Source organism: Urocampus carinirostris, chromosome 19 (genome assembly GCF_059441175.1).
Source record: "Urocampus carinirostris isolate Australia breed hairy pipefish chromosome 19, RoL_Ucar_1.0, whole genome shotgun sequence".
In the NCBI taxonomy this organism is placed as follows: Eukaryota; Metazoa; Chordata; class Actinopteri; order Syngnathiformes; family Syngnathidae; genus Urocampus; species Urocampus carinirostris.
Window position 1 is genome coordinate 5,763,364 of NC_142367.1, and position 19,174 is coordinate 5,782,537.

Below are 19,174 nucleotides of genomic sequence, written 5' to 3' on the forward strand. Positions count from 1 at the left end.
TCCATCGGGAAATATAGTTTAGTGTCATCTGCGTAGCAATACAACTGATATTATACTTGCAAATAATATCACCTAATGGAAGCATGTAAATGCTGAAACAAAGCGGGCCAAGTACTGAACCCTGCGAAATACCGCAAGTAACACTAACGGGCTCAGATATCATTTCACCATATTTAACACTGTGCCTCCTATCTGAGAGGTATGATCAAAAACGATCACCATAAAACCTAAAGGAACCTGAGCTGTTTTGTAAGGAAGAATGGATTAATATTTCTTTTTTAAGATGTGCAAAACTTACACCAACATACCCGAAAAGACTTTGGCTATAATTACAGGACAAGGAGGTTGTACTTTTGATCTGTTTTTACTTGTTAGCAAAATATAAAATAAATTTGGTTTATTTTCACAATTGTGTCTCACATGTTTTTGATTCTTGGAAAATATTTTCAGGTTTTTCATTTATACATTTGAAGTCTAAAATATGGTGTAAAGTCAAAAGGTTGTTGAGGGGGCAATACTTTTGCAAGGCACTGTATAAACATGCCCAGCCTTCTGAGAGTATGTTGGAGGATCAAGGTACGCGTTTCTTTGAATCGCATTAGTCCCAACACTGCTGGTTCCATCTCTTACGACTAAAACTGTCAATGGAAGAAAAAGGGTCATAAATATGAAACCTAATGTTCGAAAGTGGGTATCCTAACAGGAAGTCTTGCAGAATGAGGTTTAAGATGAACCTTAATTTCACTCATCAAATGTAGTTTTTCTTTTCAGGTGCCGTTTACACGCTGACACGAGCACTCATTATGCTCAACGCCGACTTGCACAGCCCGGTAAGCTTTCATACGTGTGTGAGAGTACGCGTGAAACCAGCCAAATGCACTCATTATTCACGGCCAGCCCAGTTACACATAAAACGGACATATAGGGCTGTTGACTGCACTGAAATTCAAATAAGTCTTAGATGTTTATAGGCGTCTGTGGGAGTGATTGAGCAAGTCTTAACTTTTGAGGAAATGGAGGGAAGAACTAAAATGGCTGTGCCCCATTAGATTGTTACCCACCTGTTAACTGCAATATTACCCTGAAAACACTTGACCTCTGGAAGCTAAGTAGGGTCGGGCCCGGTTAGTTGTCGAATGGGAGACCGCCTGGGAATACCAGGTGCTGTGAATAGGTAATTTGGCGCACGCTCTGCTGCAACAGCACAGATTCTACCGCTGGGACAGTTGGTGACAATGAATTTCCATTCATAGACCAAATAAACTGAATTATTATTATTGAGCGGCAAGGCCAAACTTCTTCTGGTCTGAGAGATTAGAATGTCTTTTGGGGAAAGCTGATGAGTCAGCAAAAATAAAAATGCTTAGTCCCTTTTCTTGAGCATTTTTCACATCTAGGGTAACCTACCTGATTGTTCGTAGAAGATGGCGTTGATATTGACTGTGAGTGCAATGTGTTTCTGGGGAAAATTGCTGAGTAAACAAAACCAAAAGTGTTAAGTCTTATTGGGGGGATTTTTCTCACGTACGTGTTCACCCGTTCTAGCTGAAAGCAAGGCATTGTGTCGACATAGTAATGTTTTTGGTCTGGAAGAGGGGAAAAGTCTGGGGAAAAGGTCGAGTCAACAAAACCAAAAGGGCTGATTCTGCTTTTTGGGACAGTTTTCCCATCTAGGGTAACCTACTTAACAGCATGTATAGAATGGTGTTGAAATCGAATGTTGTTCTGGCCTGATAGAGTAGAATGTTTTTCAGGGAAAAGAATGTTGAGTCACCAAAACTGAATGGACTTTTTTAGGGATTTTTCCCATACAAGGTAACTTACCTGACTGCCTGTGAAAGATGGTGGTCATATCTAAACCCCTCACAGCTTTTCTTGACAGACTGACAGACATGGCAGATATGGCATATATTTTCGTAGTGCAGTGCACATAGGCTCAACACGCAAAAGGTCCCCGGGTGGACACATTTGTTTCACGAGGGATGGGCACAACTAGGCTTGTACTTACCCAGGACACACCAGAGGGAATGATGCCCCTACGACCCTAGTGGTTAAGGGATCCACCCACCTGCCATATATAATATATATATACTTAGATCCCAGATAAAAGCATTATCTCCTTCGCTTTGCTCACGGGTGATAATTATGATGTTCTGGCAAGCCATTGTATCTGCTACATAGGGGACATTTTTGTTGGAAATTGGTGGCGCTGTTTGCAAATGTTTTCTGAATGTTTGGGACCATTTTAACTTGAGATTTGTAAGATTTGGACTTGGAAATGTTGCAATTATGTAACATGTGTGAAATGCGGATGTGCTTTGTAGAATGTAGCCAGGAGGATGTCTTGGCCACAGTTTTTCCACAGCTTAGACGGACTCAATGATGGGCGGCATTACCCCAAACATCTGCTCAAAGTAAGTGTGCACATATGCATGCACAATTAGGCTACAGTCGAAAAAACTAACTTGTTTTTGAATGTGGGCAATGCCTTCACCCTTTTTGCCTCCTCCCGTTTGGGGAATCTTTTCATTTTCTTGCCTCTTCTCCTACTTTTTACCACCTTCCTTTTCTACCCTTTATTTTTCTTCATTTGTTTCGCTTTTATTTGTTTTATTCCCTCTACCCCAATCAGTGTTCTGACTAATGGATTACAAAAGGAGCATGGTCCTAAAATGCAATCACTTTTCTAAGTAACAAGTACTTCAGCGTTATTCATTCAATTTTGTAACTACTGTGGTTACTGCTTAGTGTATTACTACTACTGTTATTTGTCAAATATAGTTTCCTCTGATTGATGAGAACGTGCTTCATTAACTTTGTCACTAATATCCCTCCATAATGTAATAAGAATTTCTGAAGGGTGTTTATATTGACCAATAGAATAAAACTTAACACAAGTACGGCAGCGCCGCCTCAAGCACAAAGTACGAGAATTCAGAATTTCCCCTCATGTAGATATTCCCATACCTATTAAGCCGATTTTACAACTATGAATTAAATAATCGAATTGGGAGCCAGCTTACAGTGCCTAGTGAAAACAAGGGCCTCCCAATAACGTTTTGTCATTATGCCACAGTTTAGGTTTCAAACATAAAAATCTGAAAATAGTGTCTAATAATCAACAACATTTGAGACACAATCGTGAAACAGAACCTAACTGTTTCAATGTTTTATATCATAAATACAACTAAAAAACTGAAAAATCGGCATTGCAAAGATATTGTTCAGTTCCGCCAACTGACTCCAAAAGTTCCCTGATGACTTGTGAATGATTCAATGTCGACATGAATAACAAAAAAATACAAAACTGAGGCAAATTGTATTTCATTTTGTCTCAGTTTAAATGTGCCTGCTCTGTGATAGGCTCAGAGGTCTGTGAAACAATTGGCTTAGGGTTAAAATAGTGGATAAGTTCAAAGTAGGAATAGGATACAAGAAGATTTTGCAACATGCACATATTTCCCGGAGCGCAGTGCGGGCAATAGTAATGGGGAGAGCATAAAACCACCCCAAACCTACCAAGACCTGGTCATCCCTCTAAACTTCAGCCCAAAATAGGAGAGCATTTATTAGAGAAGCAATTAAGAGGCCTATGATAACATTGGATATCCTCTAGGCATGCACAGCTAAGGTGGGATAATCTGTGCATAAGAGACGTACTTTGCATAAATATGCCCTTTGTGGAAGAGTGGGAAGAAGAAAGTCCTTTCTGAAACTATTTCATTAAAAAGCCCTTTTGGTGTTTGCAAGAAACCACTTGGAAGACTTAAATAAAATGTGGAACGAGGTGCTCTGGTCAGATGAGACCAAAACGGAACTTTTTGGGCTGAATAGAGAGCGTTATGTTTGGTGTAAGAGTAACACTGCACATCACCCTGAAAACACCATCCCCACTGTCAAACATGGTGGTGGCAGCATCATGCTCTGGGGTCACTTTTTTTCAGAAGGGACTGGGAAGATCGTTACAGTTCATGGGGAGATGGATGAAGCGAAATACAGGGCGATTCTGGCAGAAAGTCTTTTTGGGTCCGCAAGAGACTTGAGAATTGGGCAGAGGTACACCTTTCAATAGAACATTGGCCCTAAACATTAAGCAAAATTTACAATGGAATAATTTAAAACTAACAATAGAAAGGTGTTAAAATGGCTAAGGAATAGTCCAAACCTCAATCCTATTGAGCATTTGTGAAAAGATATGAAAAATGCTGTGCGTAAACAATCCCCGTCAAACCTTTTCATAAGGAAGAATGGGCAAATATTTCTGTTTCAAGGTGTGCAAAACATACCCAAAAAGACTTGTGGCTGTGATCACAGCAAAATAAGGTTGTTTAAAGTATTAACTCAAAAGAGGCCAACATTTTTGCAAGACTTACTTTTAATTTTTTTCTTTTAAATAGCACAATATAAACTGTTGACTACATTTGGTTTACTTTCAAGATTGTGTCTCATATGTAGCTACGTTAGAGTCTTACCTTTGTCATTTCTTACTACATAAAAGGGCTGCTCTTATTGTGTTTACCCAGGGATACAAAACTGTAATCTTTCGAAAATCTCATGTATTGAAAACTGTTACGTTCTCTGCCATAAAGCCTATTACGCCGAAAGGAACTGCCAAATTACCAACGGATAAATTGAGAGATGGACGCTCGGAAGAGAAACAGTCGTTTTGCCAAAGTAAATATTGTCAACATGCTCAAAAGTGATTTCTGTACCATGTGAAAATACCCCTTGCTTTACTGTTCTGTGCATTCCCCAAAATTTTAGATACAGAGTTGTTTTAGTAACGTTTGCACAAGAGGGACATTTCAAGCAGGGGTTGCATTCATGGGCAAACCGAAGCACAGTAACGCGTACCAAATACGAAGAACTGGTAAGAATCCAGACTTTTATACGTTTTTAAATCAGCACAGGTGTATGGGGATAGTCCATTTACAATATATACCAATATATAACCAGCTCGGTAGCCTAGATGGTAGGGCGCCCGCTCCGAGACTGGGAGGTCGCTGGTTCAAGCCTCGGCCGAGTCATACCTAAGACTTACAACATTGGTACCCATTGCCTCCCTGCTTGGCGCTCGGCATTAAGGGTTGGGGTTTGGTCACCTAATGACTCCCAACACAGCAGTTGGGTCTAAAAAACCCGGCGCCGATCGAAGGCGACGAGTCACGTCGATAGCTTCGCGTGACAAAATGATTTCCGGTAGATATCATGTTGATGGTTGATACTGGCTGAATAATAATAAAATAAAAAAATGAAAAAATAGTTACAGATGGTGTGGACTCAAATCAGGCAGATAGATGATTTGTTTTGATGTGGGAATATGTCAGGAGAACTGTATTGCTCACTAGCTAGTGTTGCTATCCTCCGCTTCTCTAAATGGCGCTTTTTGTGCTTTCCGACAAGGTAAGCCACCTCATCTCACAGCTACCCAATTTTCGTTTGTCTAATGGTGTTGAAAAGTATAGCTTTTCTGTTATTAATCATCTACTGTTTACTGCTCTCGTCCACTGTTTATAACGGGTACTTCTGTCCGTCATGGTGTCTTCACGTGGTTTGGTCACGTGTGTCCCGGGCCTCAATATGCGCATATTTGGTCGCATGTCACCAGTAGCGAACGGTAGGCAGTGTGTGGGGAGAGGGGCACGGCTTACACAGGAACAACAAACTAACAAGAACTCAATGGGGAAACTTGGACACAGGATTTACGGTTAAAGTGTGCTGAGTCGTGGTTGAAAAAAGTAAACGTCTTGGACAGTACCCAGAAATAGAGAAGGAAACCTTTAAGTGGTTTGAAGCCAAGAGATAAAATGGAAATCGAGTGTCTTGGCTAAGTGTTCGTTTGCAAGCTCTCAGGCTAGCACAACCCAAGAAAGTATGAAGTCTTCACTCCTTCCACAGGTTAGTGTACAACAGTGGTGTCAAACAGGCGGCCCGCGGGCCGGATCAGGCCCACTGAGGGATTGAATCCGGCCTGCGAGACAATGGTGAGGGAAGCGCGAGAGAAAAACGCTCTGCAGGTTGAAATATGTCCACTTGATATTGCAAAAGCCAGGTGCCTCTCACAAACGCTGTACTTGTATTTCTCTCACTCTCTTTTTTTTTCTCCTTCTTTATTCTCTTTCTCTCTCTGTCTTTTTCCCTTCTTTTGCTCTCTCTTCCTTTTTTCCTTTTCTCTCTATTTTCTCTCTTTCTCTCTCTCTCCTCTTCTCTCTTCATCTCCTTACTTTTCTCTCCTTCTCTTTTTCTATTTCTCTTTGGATTTCTTTGTTTCTCTCTTTCTTTCTCCCTCTCACTATTTCTCTTTTTATTTATTTTGTTTCTCACATTCTCTTGCTCTCTCTTTCTCCCTTTCGCTCTTTATTTGTCCCACCCTCTCTCTTTTTCTCTCCCTCTCTTTGTATTATTTCTTTCTCTCTAATCTACTAGTCCGTCCCCGAGAGAATGTTTGTTCTATCGTGTGGCCCCCGAGTTAAAATGAGTTTGACATCCCTGGTGTACACGTTTCCTTTATTATGTGGCTATTTCAAAGCAGCTTTAGGGGTCTACTTCTATGCGAGGATATACAGTAATATGTAACTAGATAGTTACTTTCAAAATAACACGCTACTCTTTGGTGTCAGTGATTTAGTGGGTATCCGAATTCCTATTAAATGAAGTAACTAGAAACTGGAAAAAAAATCCTTTTTTCGGTAACGCAACACTGAACCCAAAGAGATCACTGTCTCAATGCCTCTCCTTATTTCATTAGCTCACTGTCCTCATTAGCTTGAATTGATGCTTTTTCTTCATTGTATGCTTTGGTGTGTGCGTTTGTGTGTCGGTTCTTGTCAACCAGGGGTCTCAAACTCACGGCCCACGGGCCAATTGGTGCCCTCAGAATGATAGCATGAGGCCCACCGCCTTGATATGTACGTTTAAAGGGACAGCGTGTATTATTAGGTGCTTCCTGGTGATAGAAAAAAATCAATTCATTAAAAATGAGGCTCACGTAGAGGGAGAATCATTATCGGCCATCTTGCTGAAAAGGGTATCCCTAAAAAACAAAATCCTTTCTTTTTCCCCTTTCATTTCATTTTTCTTTATTGCCTTTTTTCCTTTTTTCCCCCTTTTTTAGTTTTTTCTTCCTTTGTTCTTGTGTTGTTCTTTTCGTCCTTCTTTCAACTCAACTCAAATTCAACTTTATTGTCAAATATGCTATATGCACAACATACAGAGTAGAGTGGAATGGATTTAATCCAGGGTTCATACACCTTTTTCATGGCCAAATTCAAGCACTTTCGAAGGACTTTTAAAGCCAATTATCCAACTTCTCCAGTACCATTAAACGAAAATATCCGCTAATAATCTTTTATTTTGCAGAGGCACAAATATATGTGTAATTTACATAAACATTTTTAAATCACTGTTCATATTTCATACGTAATCCTTATACACATTTTAAGGTGCCCTGTTTAGGTGTAACATGCACCTGTCCTCTTTGGGGCAACCTGTAGGGGGTGATGAAGCTTCATAGGACAATGCCGTATAATGTAATGCCAGCTGCTCTTAATCACAAGAGAAGAAGAAATGCAATAACAAAGCAAAGCCACCAGAGAGCAGTGTCGATGTCATTTATAAGCAGACTTGTGAAACATGGCAACAATTTCAAGCATTTACCTGCACTTTACCCAAAATTCAAGCACTTTTTAAATCCTTGAAAACATTTAAGCAATTAAAAGCATGTATACAAACCATGTTTCATCAGAGTTTGCCTTGTGGAAAACTCGATTGTCCCCAACCTCTTTTAAAATTGAGTTTGAGACCCTGTTGTAAACATTCCCAAAGTGGCTTTGTTCCTTCCCTTGCAAAGTCCCCCAAATGCTGTTACTGTGTGCTGGACAGTTGCCATGGCAACATGTGGATGCCCTCAATCGGACTTTCTGTCCGATCGCCATGGAGATGAAGAGGTGGGCGGTGGCTGCATCCGCCCATCAGGCGGCTTCCTCTCTCTAATGAGCAGGTCGGACGTCATTATTTTGCCCTTTTGTCACAAGTGAGCCATTAACCTGACTAATGCAATTTTTCTCCTGGGGTCATTTTGGTGAGGGGGTCGCAAACAGGAAGTGCAAAAGCTTGATTTACTTTGTGGCTACACACATTATTGATCGCACATTTTCCTTCACTTTTCAACACAGACTATTTGATTCTGACGCACATTTTTCCCACACACACAACATGCACACACAGAAGCATGGAGTCACAGTTTGCAGTGTGAGGCTAATGCGTTACAAGGGAATGCAATTACTTTTATTTTTTAGTCTTTAACGAGCACTGTATGTCACGACCAGAACGAAAACATGACCCAATTGCGTAATGTTAACCACAAGTTTTATTGAAAGAAAGAGGAAGGGCTGAGCCCACGATCCGGTGCTCGCTGGACACGGGAAGCAAGTCGCTCTCGCAATCGGATTGTGATCCAAATACGGAAGTGGATCTTCCGTACCTGGCGATGGTGGTGTCAGGGACGGAAAATCAGGTCGATAGCCAGGACAGGAGAGCAAAAATGTGGTTGGGGTCAGAAACTGGTCGTTAGCCGGGACCGGAGAGCAGACGTGGTCGGGATCAAAAACAGGTCGTAGCCGGAGACAAACGGGGAGATCAGAACGAGCAGGTGGAAAAACCGGTGCAAAAATGGGACAGGCGGGAGTCAGGGTCAAAAAGGCTTGCCTTGTAACAACAGAGGTTCGCAGACGGACTCACAAAAGGAGAGTGACAGGATCGGGCTTAAAAAAGGACAGGGAGCCAATCAGATAGCCAGCAGGGGCTGGCGCCAAATGAGCGGGCACAGGTGATCCAAATTGGTAATCATGACACTGTCACATGTTATTGAAAACATTTTGTAACTCAACTGTTGTTACATCATAGTACATAACCTTTCTACTTATTAAAAGCAAATCATGAATTACATTGTCTTCTGATCACCAACTCTTCCTCATTTTGCTCACAATGTAATATGCAACCCTCAATCCACCAGAATCATTGCTCAAGATGGGTGGGCGTGGTTATATTTCCATACAAAGTACAACTGAAGACCGTTATGGTGCAGCAGTCTTAAGCACAGAGTACAAGGAGGTTGAATTTATCCTCATGATATTCTCCCTTGCATACATCACTGTTCACACCAGCGATTTTGGGATCCGTTTCTTTTGCTGCTTCAGTCAGGACAATAGTATCGATCCGATCCAAGTACTTGCCTAGTATCAATAAAACTGCTATTTATATTTATCCACCCACCACTAGTCATTGGTTCTGACTACTTGATGGTAGGGTTTCAACATCTTCGCGCAAAGGAGCAACTTCCCGCCAATAATAGCCTGGAAGCTCTCGAGCACTTGTGGGTCTTTGGGTCGTTCAAGGTCAAATTTGATCCGTGGGTCCCGTGACTACTTGAACTTCTAAAGCCGAGCACGGAAGTTCATCATGACCAGGTCATGATCACTCCTAACCTCGACTCTTGGATTTGTATGGATGCTTGCTGTCTCTATTCCACTTTTGAAATGTGGGATAAAGATGAAGTCGACCTGACTGTGGTGGATTCCATCTTGGTGGTGCATGTCCACTTCCTTGAGTTCGTGTTGTTGCCGAGAGTGTTGACCTGGATCAAGTCATTGTAGCGAACAAGTTCAAGAAGCCTTTGTCTTCTATCGTTAGTTTCTGGGTTACAGCTTTGTCCACACATGTTCTTCCAGTCTTTGTGAGCATTGACACCAACTGGGGCGTTCGAGTCACCTTTCAGATTAATGATATATTTCTTTGTTGCTTCGTCTATGATGTCTTGAACCTGGGCATTAAAGTCCTCCGTTTCTTCGTCACTGTGTTCTAAGGTTGGTGCACAGGCCTGGAAGACTTTGATGTTGACTGATGCGTATCCTGCTGAGCCTGCTTGTAATTGGGCAACATCCTAATACAGTGGCCTTGATGTTTTTGTGTACTAAGAATCCCACTCCAAACACTTCTTGTTAGCTTCTCCACCATTTTAGAAAAAGTGGCCCTTGTCAGTTTTTCAATCTGGTCTCACATAGACCAAAGAGATCCCAAAAGTATCTTTACATCTCGTAGATGCGTTCTGTTAACTTTACCTGTTGTTGCAAGGTGCGGACATTCCGTGAAGGTATTCCTACCGCGCAATCTAGGTGTCTTCCTACCAATCACACACTTATCTCCTTTGACCTTGTAGTTAGCGGAAGGTGCGGTCCTTTTTGACCACAGTGACCACAGGTAAGATCTTTGGCTCAGACCCGAACCCGGCCTAAAATTGGTAAAAGTCTGATATATTTTGGTATTTTTAATTGTAAAATTATTTTTGTAATACATAATGTTTGGAGAACAAACGAAAATGGACTGTAAACAGAAAACGAGGAGATATTTGAGCCAAAATGGATATGAAGTGTCTCAGCTAAGTGTTTGCAAGCTCTCAAGATTTCACACGCCAAGAAATTTGAAAGGTTCATTGTTTCCACAGGTTTTCTTCCATTTATTTTATTATGTGGCTGTTTTAAAGCAGTTTTCAGGGATTCCGTGACAATGCGTATATACTGTATATTCGGTAATTTGTAACTAGGTAGTTACTTTCAGAGTAACACGCTACTTTTGGTGTCCGTAATCTCCAAAAAGCGGCTACCAGATGACGTTTCTTCTTCCTGCTTCTGGTAAACATGAAAAACAGAACTATATATTTTTCATGTGGGAGAAAAGCCATACCCCCCAAAAAGAGCCTGGAGAGGGATGAGCGCTGCAAGGCTGTACTTGCTCAAGACACATTACAGAAATTTGTGTTCCAGTGAACCATGTGGCTAAGGGAACTGAGAACTGTGGATCTGGGGGTAGTGGAATTATTTTTTTAAATTAAATAACTAGTAGCTGTAACTAAAAACTGTTTTTCAGTAACGCGCCCAACACTGACAGTTAGTGTGACAGGAAGTGGATAGAGAGTTGATGGCCAACATTTGCACCTTTTCTCCCACACAAGCTCCTCGTCACCACCTTGATGTGCAAAGACCAAACAGAATGGGGAGATGGAGGAGTCTAAGGGGGCTCGGGGGAGGGAGAGGGTACGGGGGCGGTACGAACAGACTCGTAGAGAGGTGATGTGAGAGAGAAGAAAATGAGAGAGCGAGGAAGACGTTGAGTCGGTACTATTCGGCAGATCCTCGCCTTCTGGTCGCCGTGGCAACACAAAAGGAACGGGGGGAAAAACCTGCAGGAGAAGACATGCCTGCTGGGAGTAAAGGAAAGACGGAGCCACGCCGCGATCAACAGGAAGCTGTTTCTTTCCTTTTTAGTCTGGTCTACATCGACTTGTGACGAAAGTGACGCCTGTTGGAATCCCGACGCCGATTGAGAGCGTCGACGCCACCACCCCTCCCATCCAACTCTTCGCCCTGAGCTCTGCACACGCCCCCTCTCAGTAGTTGTGCGGCAGCCATGGACTTGGCTGCGTTAGGTGCTCGCACACGCGGTAACTGATCCTCGATCCCCACCGGCGCCGGCAACCCCTCCTACGTCCATCTGCTTTGTGTTTTGCGGCGGCCCCGGAGTGAAGCCACCATGATCGGTGTGAACAGCCTGCACTCAGCGGGACGTCTGCGCTCGCGCTCGCTGTGCACGGTGCGCTATGGACGAGATTTCCGCATGATGGACCCGTTCCGCTATCCCAGGACGCCGCGCTCGCGCTCCCTCAAGCCGCTCGTCTTTCCGGACCTGCTGGGTAAAGCTCAGGACGGCCAGAACCACCCCCAGGCTCGCAAGAGGCGGAAGGTACGCCGGAGTGCGTCGCCCTGACGACCACACGTTGTCTACTTTACACCTCGCCGAAGTTGACTTGGGACTGGTTTCGGTTCAGGTTGTTTACCGGATCTGGTTTCTCGCTCACTGCTTTTTAATCGAACGTTAATTGGCGATTGTTGTTGGCCACTGCTATGAATCATGGAAAAAAGTTAATAGTATCTTGACGTCATTCCCGCTTGGTTGCTTCTTGGTTGCTGAATAATTGATTATAGGGTAGGTAACTAAAACTGACTAGGGACATCATTTAAAGCAGGGATGTCAAACTCAGTTTGGTTTTGGGCTGCATCCAGACTTTCTGTTCGCAGGGGGACCATATCAGTAAAATAATGTTAACTTGGAATTTAAAGTATTATGCTTTAACATTATGCTTATTTTAGTAGTCTATCCTACAGTATGTATTATAATCATGGAAGACGAGGGATAACACATTTACAGTAATCCCTTGGTTATCGCGGTTAAATTGGGACCAAAAAAAACCCAACCGCCCTCCCCACGCGCAAAAAGTGAAAATCCGCAAAGTAGCGTTGCACCTTCATAAAAGCCCCCAGGGGTCAAATTACCTTCTGATGAGGTCCATACTGACTGTAAGAAAACAACAACTATAGAATACATATTTGCAGTTGAATAAATTGTCTTTATTGTCATTTTCCAAAAGTACAACCAAATTAGAGGACTTTTCCTTTCAGTGTAGGAAAGCGATTTAGAGATCAGCTGGCTAGCTGCACACTAGCATTGGTTATGCTCAAAGTGAGCCATGCTTCCGCATTGATTAAAATACAACTGTCCCAAATGTAGTGGTTTTCCATGAGTTGTAGCTCATACTCATTCATTTCATGGGTAATGGATCTGGGGTACAGTGAAATCAGATCAGAGATTCAGATTTACTTTATTGTCATTCGTGTACACGTGTATACAGAACGAAATGTCGATACATCTGACCCGCACAGTTTCTTTGAACGTCAGCCGGGATAGATAAGATTAACCATGTCTTCGTCAGAATTTTAGCGCAACAGTTCGTCATCTCGCGGTTCGATGCCACTTCCAGTTGTTAAATGGTCCAGTTTATTGTCCAGAGAGCGAACGTTGGAGAGGAAAATGGATGGGAGAGGCGTTTTGCAGGGTTTAGCCTTTAGCCTAGCTGTTAGCCCGGCCCGACAACCTCGCTTCCTCGTCCGGCGGTCACGCCGCTGTCTTGCCACTCTGCTTTGCTGCTTTGTAGGCCGCTGGGTCTTGTTGACATAGCAGTCCGTGGCTAATAAACACTCCCGAGTGGTCGTAGCACCGAGCGCTTGATGTCTGGATGATCGCATATCCAGCAAAAAAAACTGCGATCGTATCTTAATCTGCAGTTCGAGCCAACTTTGTGCACCATCAAAACTGAGTCGAAGACTGGATCTTATGGCCGACGTGTAAAAAACCGTTGCGAGCCGATGCAGCCGCAGCCGAACAGGGGCGCCGCCATGATGAATGATGGTTGTTATGTACCTCAACTGAAGCAGTAGGCCAGACCTGCAACCTCACTTTTGTAAACCAGTGATAATCAAAGCACGAAGTAACGAGGGATTACTGCATCAACAAATAATAGCAAAAAAGTATTTCCATGTTTGGCTTTGGATGTGTACATTTTTCATTAAATTTGTTTATTTTAATACTTAATTGTATGCAGTTTTACGACAGGACCTACTCACCACGGAATACAGCTCAAGTGGTAGCTAAGAAAAAAATAACTTTTGCTTTAAGTATCATACTGGTTTAAAATGTTTAAAAAATAAATACAAAATAAAAAGTTTTAGCAGTGCATGGGCAATACAATTAGACTACATCAGATCAAACGACTAGGCTTGGCCTTCTAAAGCTGAGAATATATCATTAACTGTTCTTAGCGGGGGCAGCACGGCGGCGCAGTGGTTAGTGCGCGTGCGGCACAGTTCTGAGGTCGTGAGATTAAACCTCCTGTGTGGAGTTTGCATGTTCTCCCCGTGCTTGCGTGGGTTTCCTCCGGGCACTCCGGTTTCCACCCACATTCCAAAAACATGCATGTCAGGTTAAGTGGCCGGTCCAAATTGTCCCTAGGTGTGAATGCGCACGCGAATTGTCTGTCCCTGTGTGCCCTGCGACTGGCCAGTTCAGGGTGTTCCGCCCACTGCCCGAAGATAGCTGGGATGGGCTCCAGCACCCCCGCGACCCTACTGAGGATAAGCGGTGCAGATAATGGATGGATGTTCTTAGCACCCAGAGGGAGCATTTGTTTTGCATTTATTATGAAAATCTTAACTTAATAGAACATATCTAGAGACTTGCTTCTTTAATTTATGGCAGGCAGGATTAATCATACAATGGGCCAAGTCCATCATGTTTGACACGCCTGATCTCAAGTTGGAAACCTCTGAGTTACTTCCAATTAAAAACTCTTAAGAGCATCACTAAATTGCTTTCAAAACAAGCATAAAGTTAGCTTCATGATGAATTATCACAATAATATAGATGTAATCTTACTAACAAAAGGAAATATCACAAATGAATGCTAACTAATGCTAGTAGTAGGGATGGGTATAGCACTACAGAATCATTCAATCAGGTTCTTTACAACAGATCGTTCAAAAAGATTCATTCAGCAAATCACTTCCCTCAATTGCAATATTCCCATACTCACCAGCACTACTGTTTTATGCATTAGACTACTGATTTTCTTCCATTTAGAACGCCTACCAATTTAAAAAGAAATCTACCAATCTGTTGTGTTTTTTTCTTTAAATTTAAACAACAACAAAAATTCTTAAATCGAGACTACTATTTTAGCCTTTAAGCGAGACAAAGTGTTTGTGCAATCAACAAACCTCTCCAGTGATGGCTTTAGATTTCCGTTTTGGTACAACTTTGCCAGTCTTAGAGAAGCACATGTTGTTTTGAGACCAATTGTGTTTTGCGCGTAAAAATGAAGCTCCCACTTTTTAATGTCAAAAGGTTGGCATGTATGATTGGCGATTGCTGTTGGCTTGCTATTGCTATGATTCATGCAAATGAGTTCATGCAAATGAGTTCTTGCTCTCGTGACGTCATTGCCAGTTGGTTGTTTGTTGGTTACTGACTGATTGCAAATTGGATAGCTAACTAAGCAGCAGAACCAAAACGACCTTAAGTACTGTATACAGGTATACTCGTCTATGAGCCCACATCATATGCGAGCAATTGCTAAAATTGTTTAAATTAGCCACGTACAAAAATAAATTTAAAAAAGTAATAAACAGTGTACTTAAACACTGATTTAATTATATAGTTAATACGGATTAATGTACTGGTAAACAGTTCCAAACATTATATTTTAAACCATCTTCCTGCAGTTCTTCAACGGCGGACACTCGCACACCATTTTCGTATTTTGCAATCAATTCCTTCTTCGACTCAGACCAAACCAAACTTGACAAAGTTCAAATCAAAAATGGAAAATGCAAGGAACAATGTGACAAATTAACAAGTGGGCACTAAAACACTGACAAACTATCCAAACAAGAAACTCGATACATAAAAACCACCAACCCGGAATAGCAGTCAAATGAAAATGAGCCAACCTTGTGTTGTTCAAAATGTTATTAGAAAGGGTGATGATTATTCGGGACACGTGTGTGTATATTGGAAACACTTTTGCTCAGTTCCAAATCCACTGGCGCCCTCTGGTGGAGGGAGGTGCACCAGACACTAACATACTAACATAACCTCCCCTTTAAGGGCTGGATACCAGACGGTCCAAAAGAAAAAAAAATATGCTGCAACAAAGGCATGGCTGAATTTCCTTGCCCTTCACGGCTGAGACAGGAAACCCAGTGTGGCTGACGTGCTCTCTCCTCACCACCAGGACAGGAATCAAGGCGCGCAAGGTCCTTGCCCTTCATTGCTGAGACAGAAAACCAGGCGCGGCCATGGGGGTTTTTCCTCGCCGCAAGGATAGGAAACCAGGCACGACCGAAGGACATGAAACCAAGCATGGCCGCCGGGACAGGGATTCAGAAGTCTTTTAGTGGTCTGGTCATTCTGTTCAGTTTTGGTGGTGATAGACCCGTGTGGGGGAAGCAGGAACTAGAGGCACAATGTATTTGGATACCCAGCAAACCCCACATCTTGACTTGTTTTGCTACCTACTACGACCTACTGTAACGTGTATCCCAACACTCCTTAGCTGGTTGCTAAATCAATCGTTAAAAGACAATAACTGGTTATGATCTATTAGCCAGCTACCGGGATTACTTTTACGTCCGTGACATCAACATTGGCGGGTCGCTAATTCATTACAAACTCGAAAGTAGCGCGGTACTCAAAAAAGTAACTAAATACAAATTACTGTATTTAATCTGATAGAAACCTTCTAAAACTGCTTTAAAGTAACTTTATAATAAGCTAAGTTGAAGAAAATTTCTACACCAACCTGTAGAAGCAGTAAAGCCTCCCTATTTCTTGACTTGTGCAATCTCGAGAGCTTGCAAACAAACATTTAGCAGAGACACTCCATATCCATTTCATCTCTGGGCTTCAAACCATTCGAAGAATTTCTTCACCATCTCTGAGTACTGTACTGTCCAAGAAGCTTGGTGACGTTCCTTCCCCACGCGCTGGCCACCGTTCGCTACTTGTGACACGCAACCAAATTTGGGCATATAAGTTGACCCCTTGATTGGAGTATTTTATTTCATAGTTGTAAATTCGGCTTAAATGCGAGTATATACAGTAGGGAGAATATCTCCAGGACGAGAAATTCAGCATTCTCTGTGCCACCATAATTCTCTTCAGTTGAATTTTGGAGGTAAATATAAATCCCCCTTTAGGGATGGACTTTACTGGAACGAGAGATATATGATGCTACGTAAGTATGCAGGGGTTCTCAATAATTACAAGAGACTATAATTAATTATCTGCATTTATAAAGTAGCAAAGTTAAGGACCAACTAATAATGACAGTAGAGTAACAAAATTTTATTAATAACGCGTTATAGTACTCTTTACTGAGAAGTAATTGTGTTCCAGACACTGGTCCCTTTTTAATGCGATAATCCCAACACTGACTAATGTCACACGCCAATGCTTTTTGTTTTACATTTATTATATCATTTATTATTTTAATTTCATTTATTTGTATTTGTTACTGCTACTGGTGAGACACAACAAATGCACGTATAAGTTGACCCCTGCATTTGAGTATTTCATTCTATTGTAAATGCAGTTTAGATGCAAGTTTATACGGTAGGGAGAATATCGTCATGAGGAAAAATTAATCTTTATAATATTCTGTGCTTAATACAATAACTATTCAGTGGTATTTTTTATGTAGATATAAACACACACACCCTTCAAATAATGTTTCTGACTAAACAAGGGTCACATGGAGATAGTGATCAGCTCTCAGAGGACATTTTAATACAGCGATCCCTCGGTACTTAACGCTTCAGTTATCGTAAGTTAATTGCTTGGGGGATTTTGAGCTTAATTATCTCTATTGTCATTGATATTAACCTATTGTGGATTGTGAGCAGACAGCCTACAGCAATTTCTATCACAGGTGCAGGTTAGGGATGCCTTTGTCAAACAGTGGGGCTGGCGCACAAGTCAACGTGTCTACTCGAAACAAACTGAGAAGCATGGCGACAGGCTAACTTGAAGCGGCTCGGTACATTGAAAAGAAGTTCATTTGTTAAATCGAACTCTGAAGAATGTCAGTATAGAACAAACAAATGGTGATCACCAGCGGAGGCTTTGTTGATCGTTATCGGGTCCGGAAAGCGACTGAAGCGGCGTCGAGAGAGAAAGCAATAGCGAGGTTGCCGGTCCGGCCTACTGCTCAGACTAAGCTAAGTAACAACCCTCACAAGTCACCCCTGCCAAGCCTGTATCTCACCAACACCAAATCCATTACCCATGAAACAAAATACCTGGAGCTACAACCCGTGGGTTACTGCTACATTTGTGATGGTTTTTTAATCATCACAGCGACTCATCTCTACCCCAAGGAGCCTCGATGCTAGCGTGCAGCTTGCCAGCCGCTTTCTAAATCTCTTTCTTACTCTGAAAGGAGAAGCCTTTCAATTTTGTTGTACTTTCTGTCTAAGGCCAATAAAGAACATTCATTGAACTGCAATTCTGCGTTCCGTGTTTTTATTAGTAGATCTATAGTTGTTATTTTGTTCTCTGTCATCTCGAGTTAAGTTAAAAAGTGTGACGATATTTCACGGATTTTCACTTTTCGCGGGTGGTTGTGGTCCCCTTTGACTGCGATAACAGAGGAATTACTGTATATTATCTTATTTAATGAGTGCCACTGTAACTACATTACAGTTACAAAGTTTTGTTAATCATGCATTACAGTACTTGTTACCCCCCCCAAAATTATTTATTAATTTTGTATCGCGTTAGTCCCAACACTGGTCATAGGCAACGGAACACATCGCAAGTCGCTGTGTGACGTTCAAGTAACAGGTTTTGTTTGTTTTCTACAGGCGCTCTACAACTCCATCAAGAATCAGAAGCTTCAGTGGACCCTGTAAGTCAACCACATGTATGCATGATCAAGGACATTGACTTGATTCTTTTGTCCATGATTCAAAAACTACGAGTAGCTGATGCTGGGATATTTGGTATCGATCCCATCCAAGTAAATCGCATCCATTGCTACTCATCTGATCCTGATACTTTTTACTTAGAAATCTCATTGGAAAACTAAATCCCTGGCCCCTTGAGTTAGCTTGGAATTACGATAAACCAGCCTTAAATAACTGTAATGCAAACATTAAAAGTTAAAAAAAAATAGATATAAATATTTCTATTACAACTGTTTCAGAACAAAAGTCAAGAGAGTCAAACCAAAATGCAGTCATGTAACAAAAATACAAATACTGTATACCAATGTCAACAACACAACAAAAATACCATGTTTTCCGGACTTTAAGGCACACCAAACAAGCCCAAATTTGCCAGAGATTCAAAAATGTGTCTTATAATCTAGTACGCCTTTAAAAATCCGGAAATACAGTAAATCGATTGATAAGATGTGCCTGATTTATGAAAAAAAATGGGTGCGCCTTAAGTCTGAAAATAAAATAAATTCAGTAGTAATAATAAAAGTAATAAAGTGAAGCCACAATTAGATTGAATTTAAAAGTTATAATGTATGCATAATCTTACGACTCATTAACAACATTATTATTGGGATCGTTAAAACGGGAAGACAGTATCAATCTCAAGACGGTAGTATTGTTGGCATCCAAGTACTTACTCAGTATTGATAATATCGACATTTGGATCGATCCGCCCTCTCATACCAAAAACCCTGTTTTTAAATGAATAATTCCGACCCTTGATATCG

General features: G+C 41.7%; 1 protein-coding gene across 1 annotated transcript in view; it reads left to right on the forward strand.

Moving 5' to 3' along the window:
- LOC148346984 (PH and SEC7 domain-containing protein 1-like) overlaps positions 1-19,174 on the forward strand; it is a 58,444-nt gene that overhangs the window by 21,329 nt on the left and 17,941 nt on the right. The window contains exons 9-11 of the mRNA XM_088323165.1: positions 772-830; positions 2,325-2,414; positions 18,309-18,352. Of these exons, the coding sequence (XP_088179291.1) occupies positions 772-830; positions 2,325-2,414; positions 18,309-18,352 (193 nt within the window). The remainder of the gene's footprint in view (positions 1-771; positions 831-2,324; positions 2,415-18,308; positions 18,353-19,174) is intronic.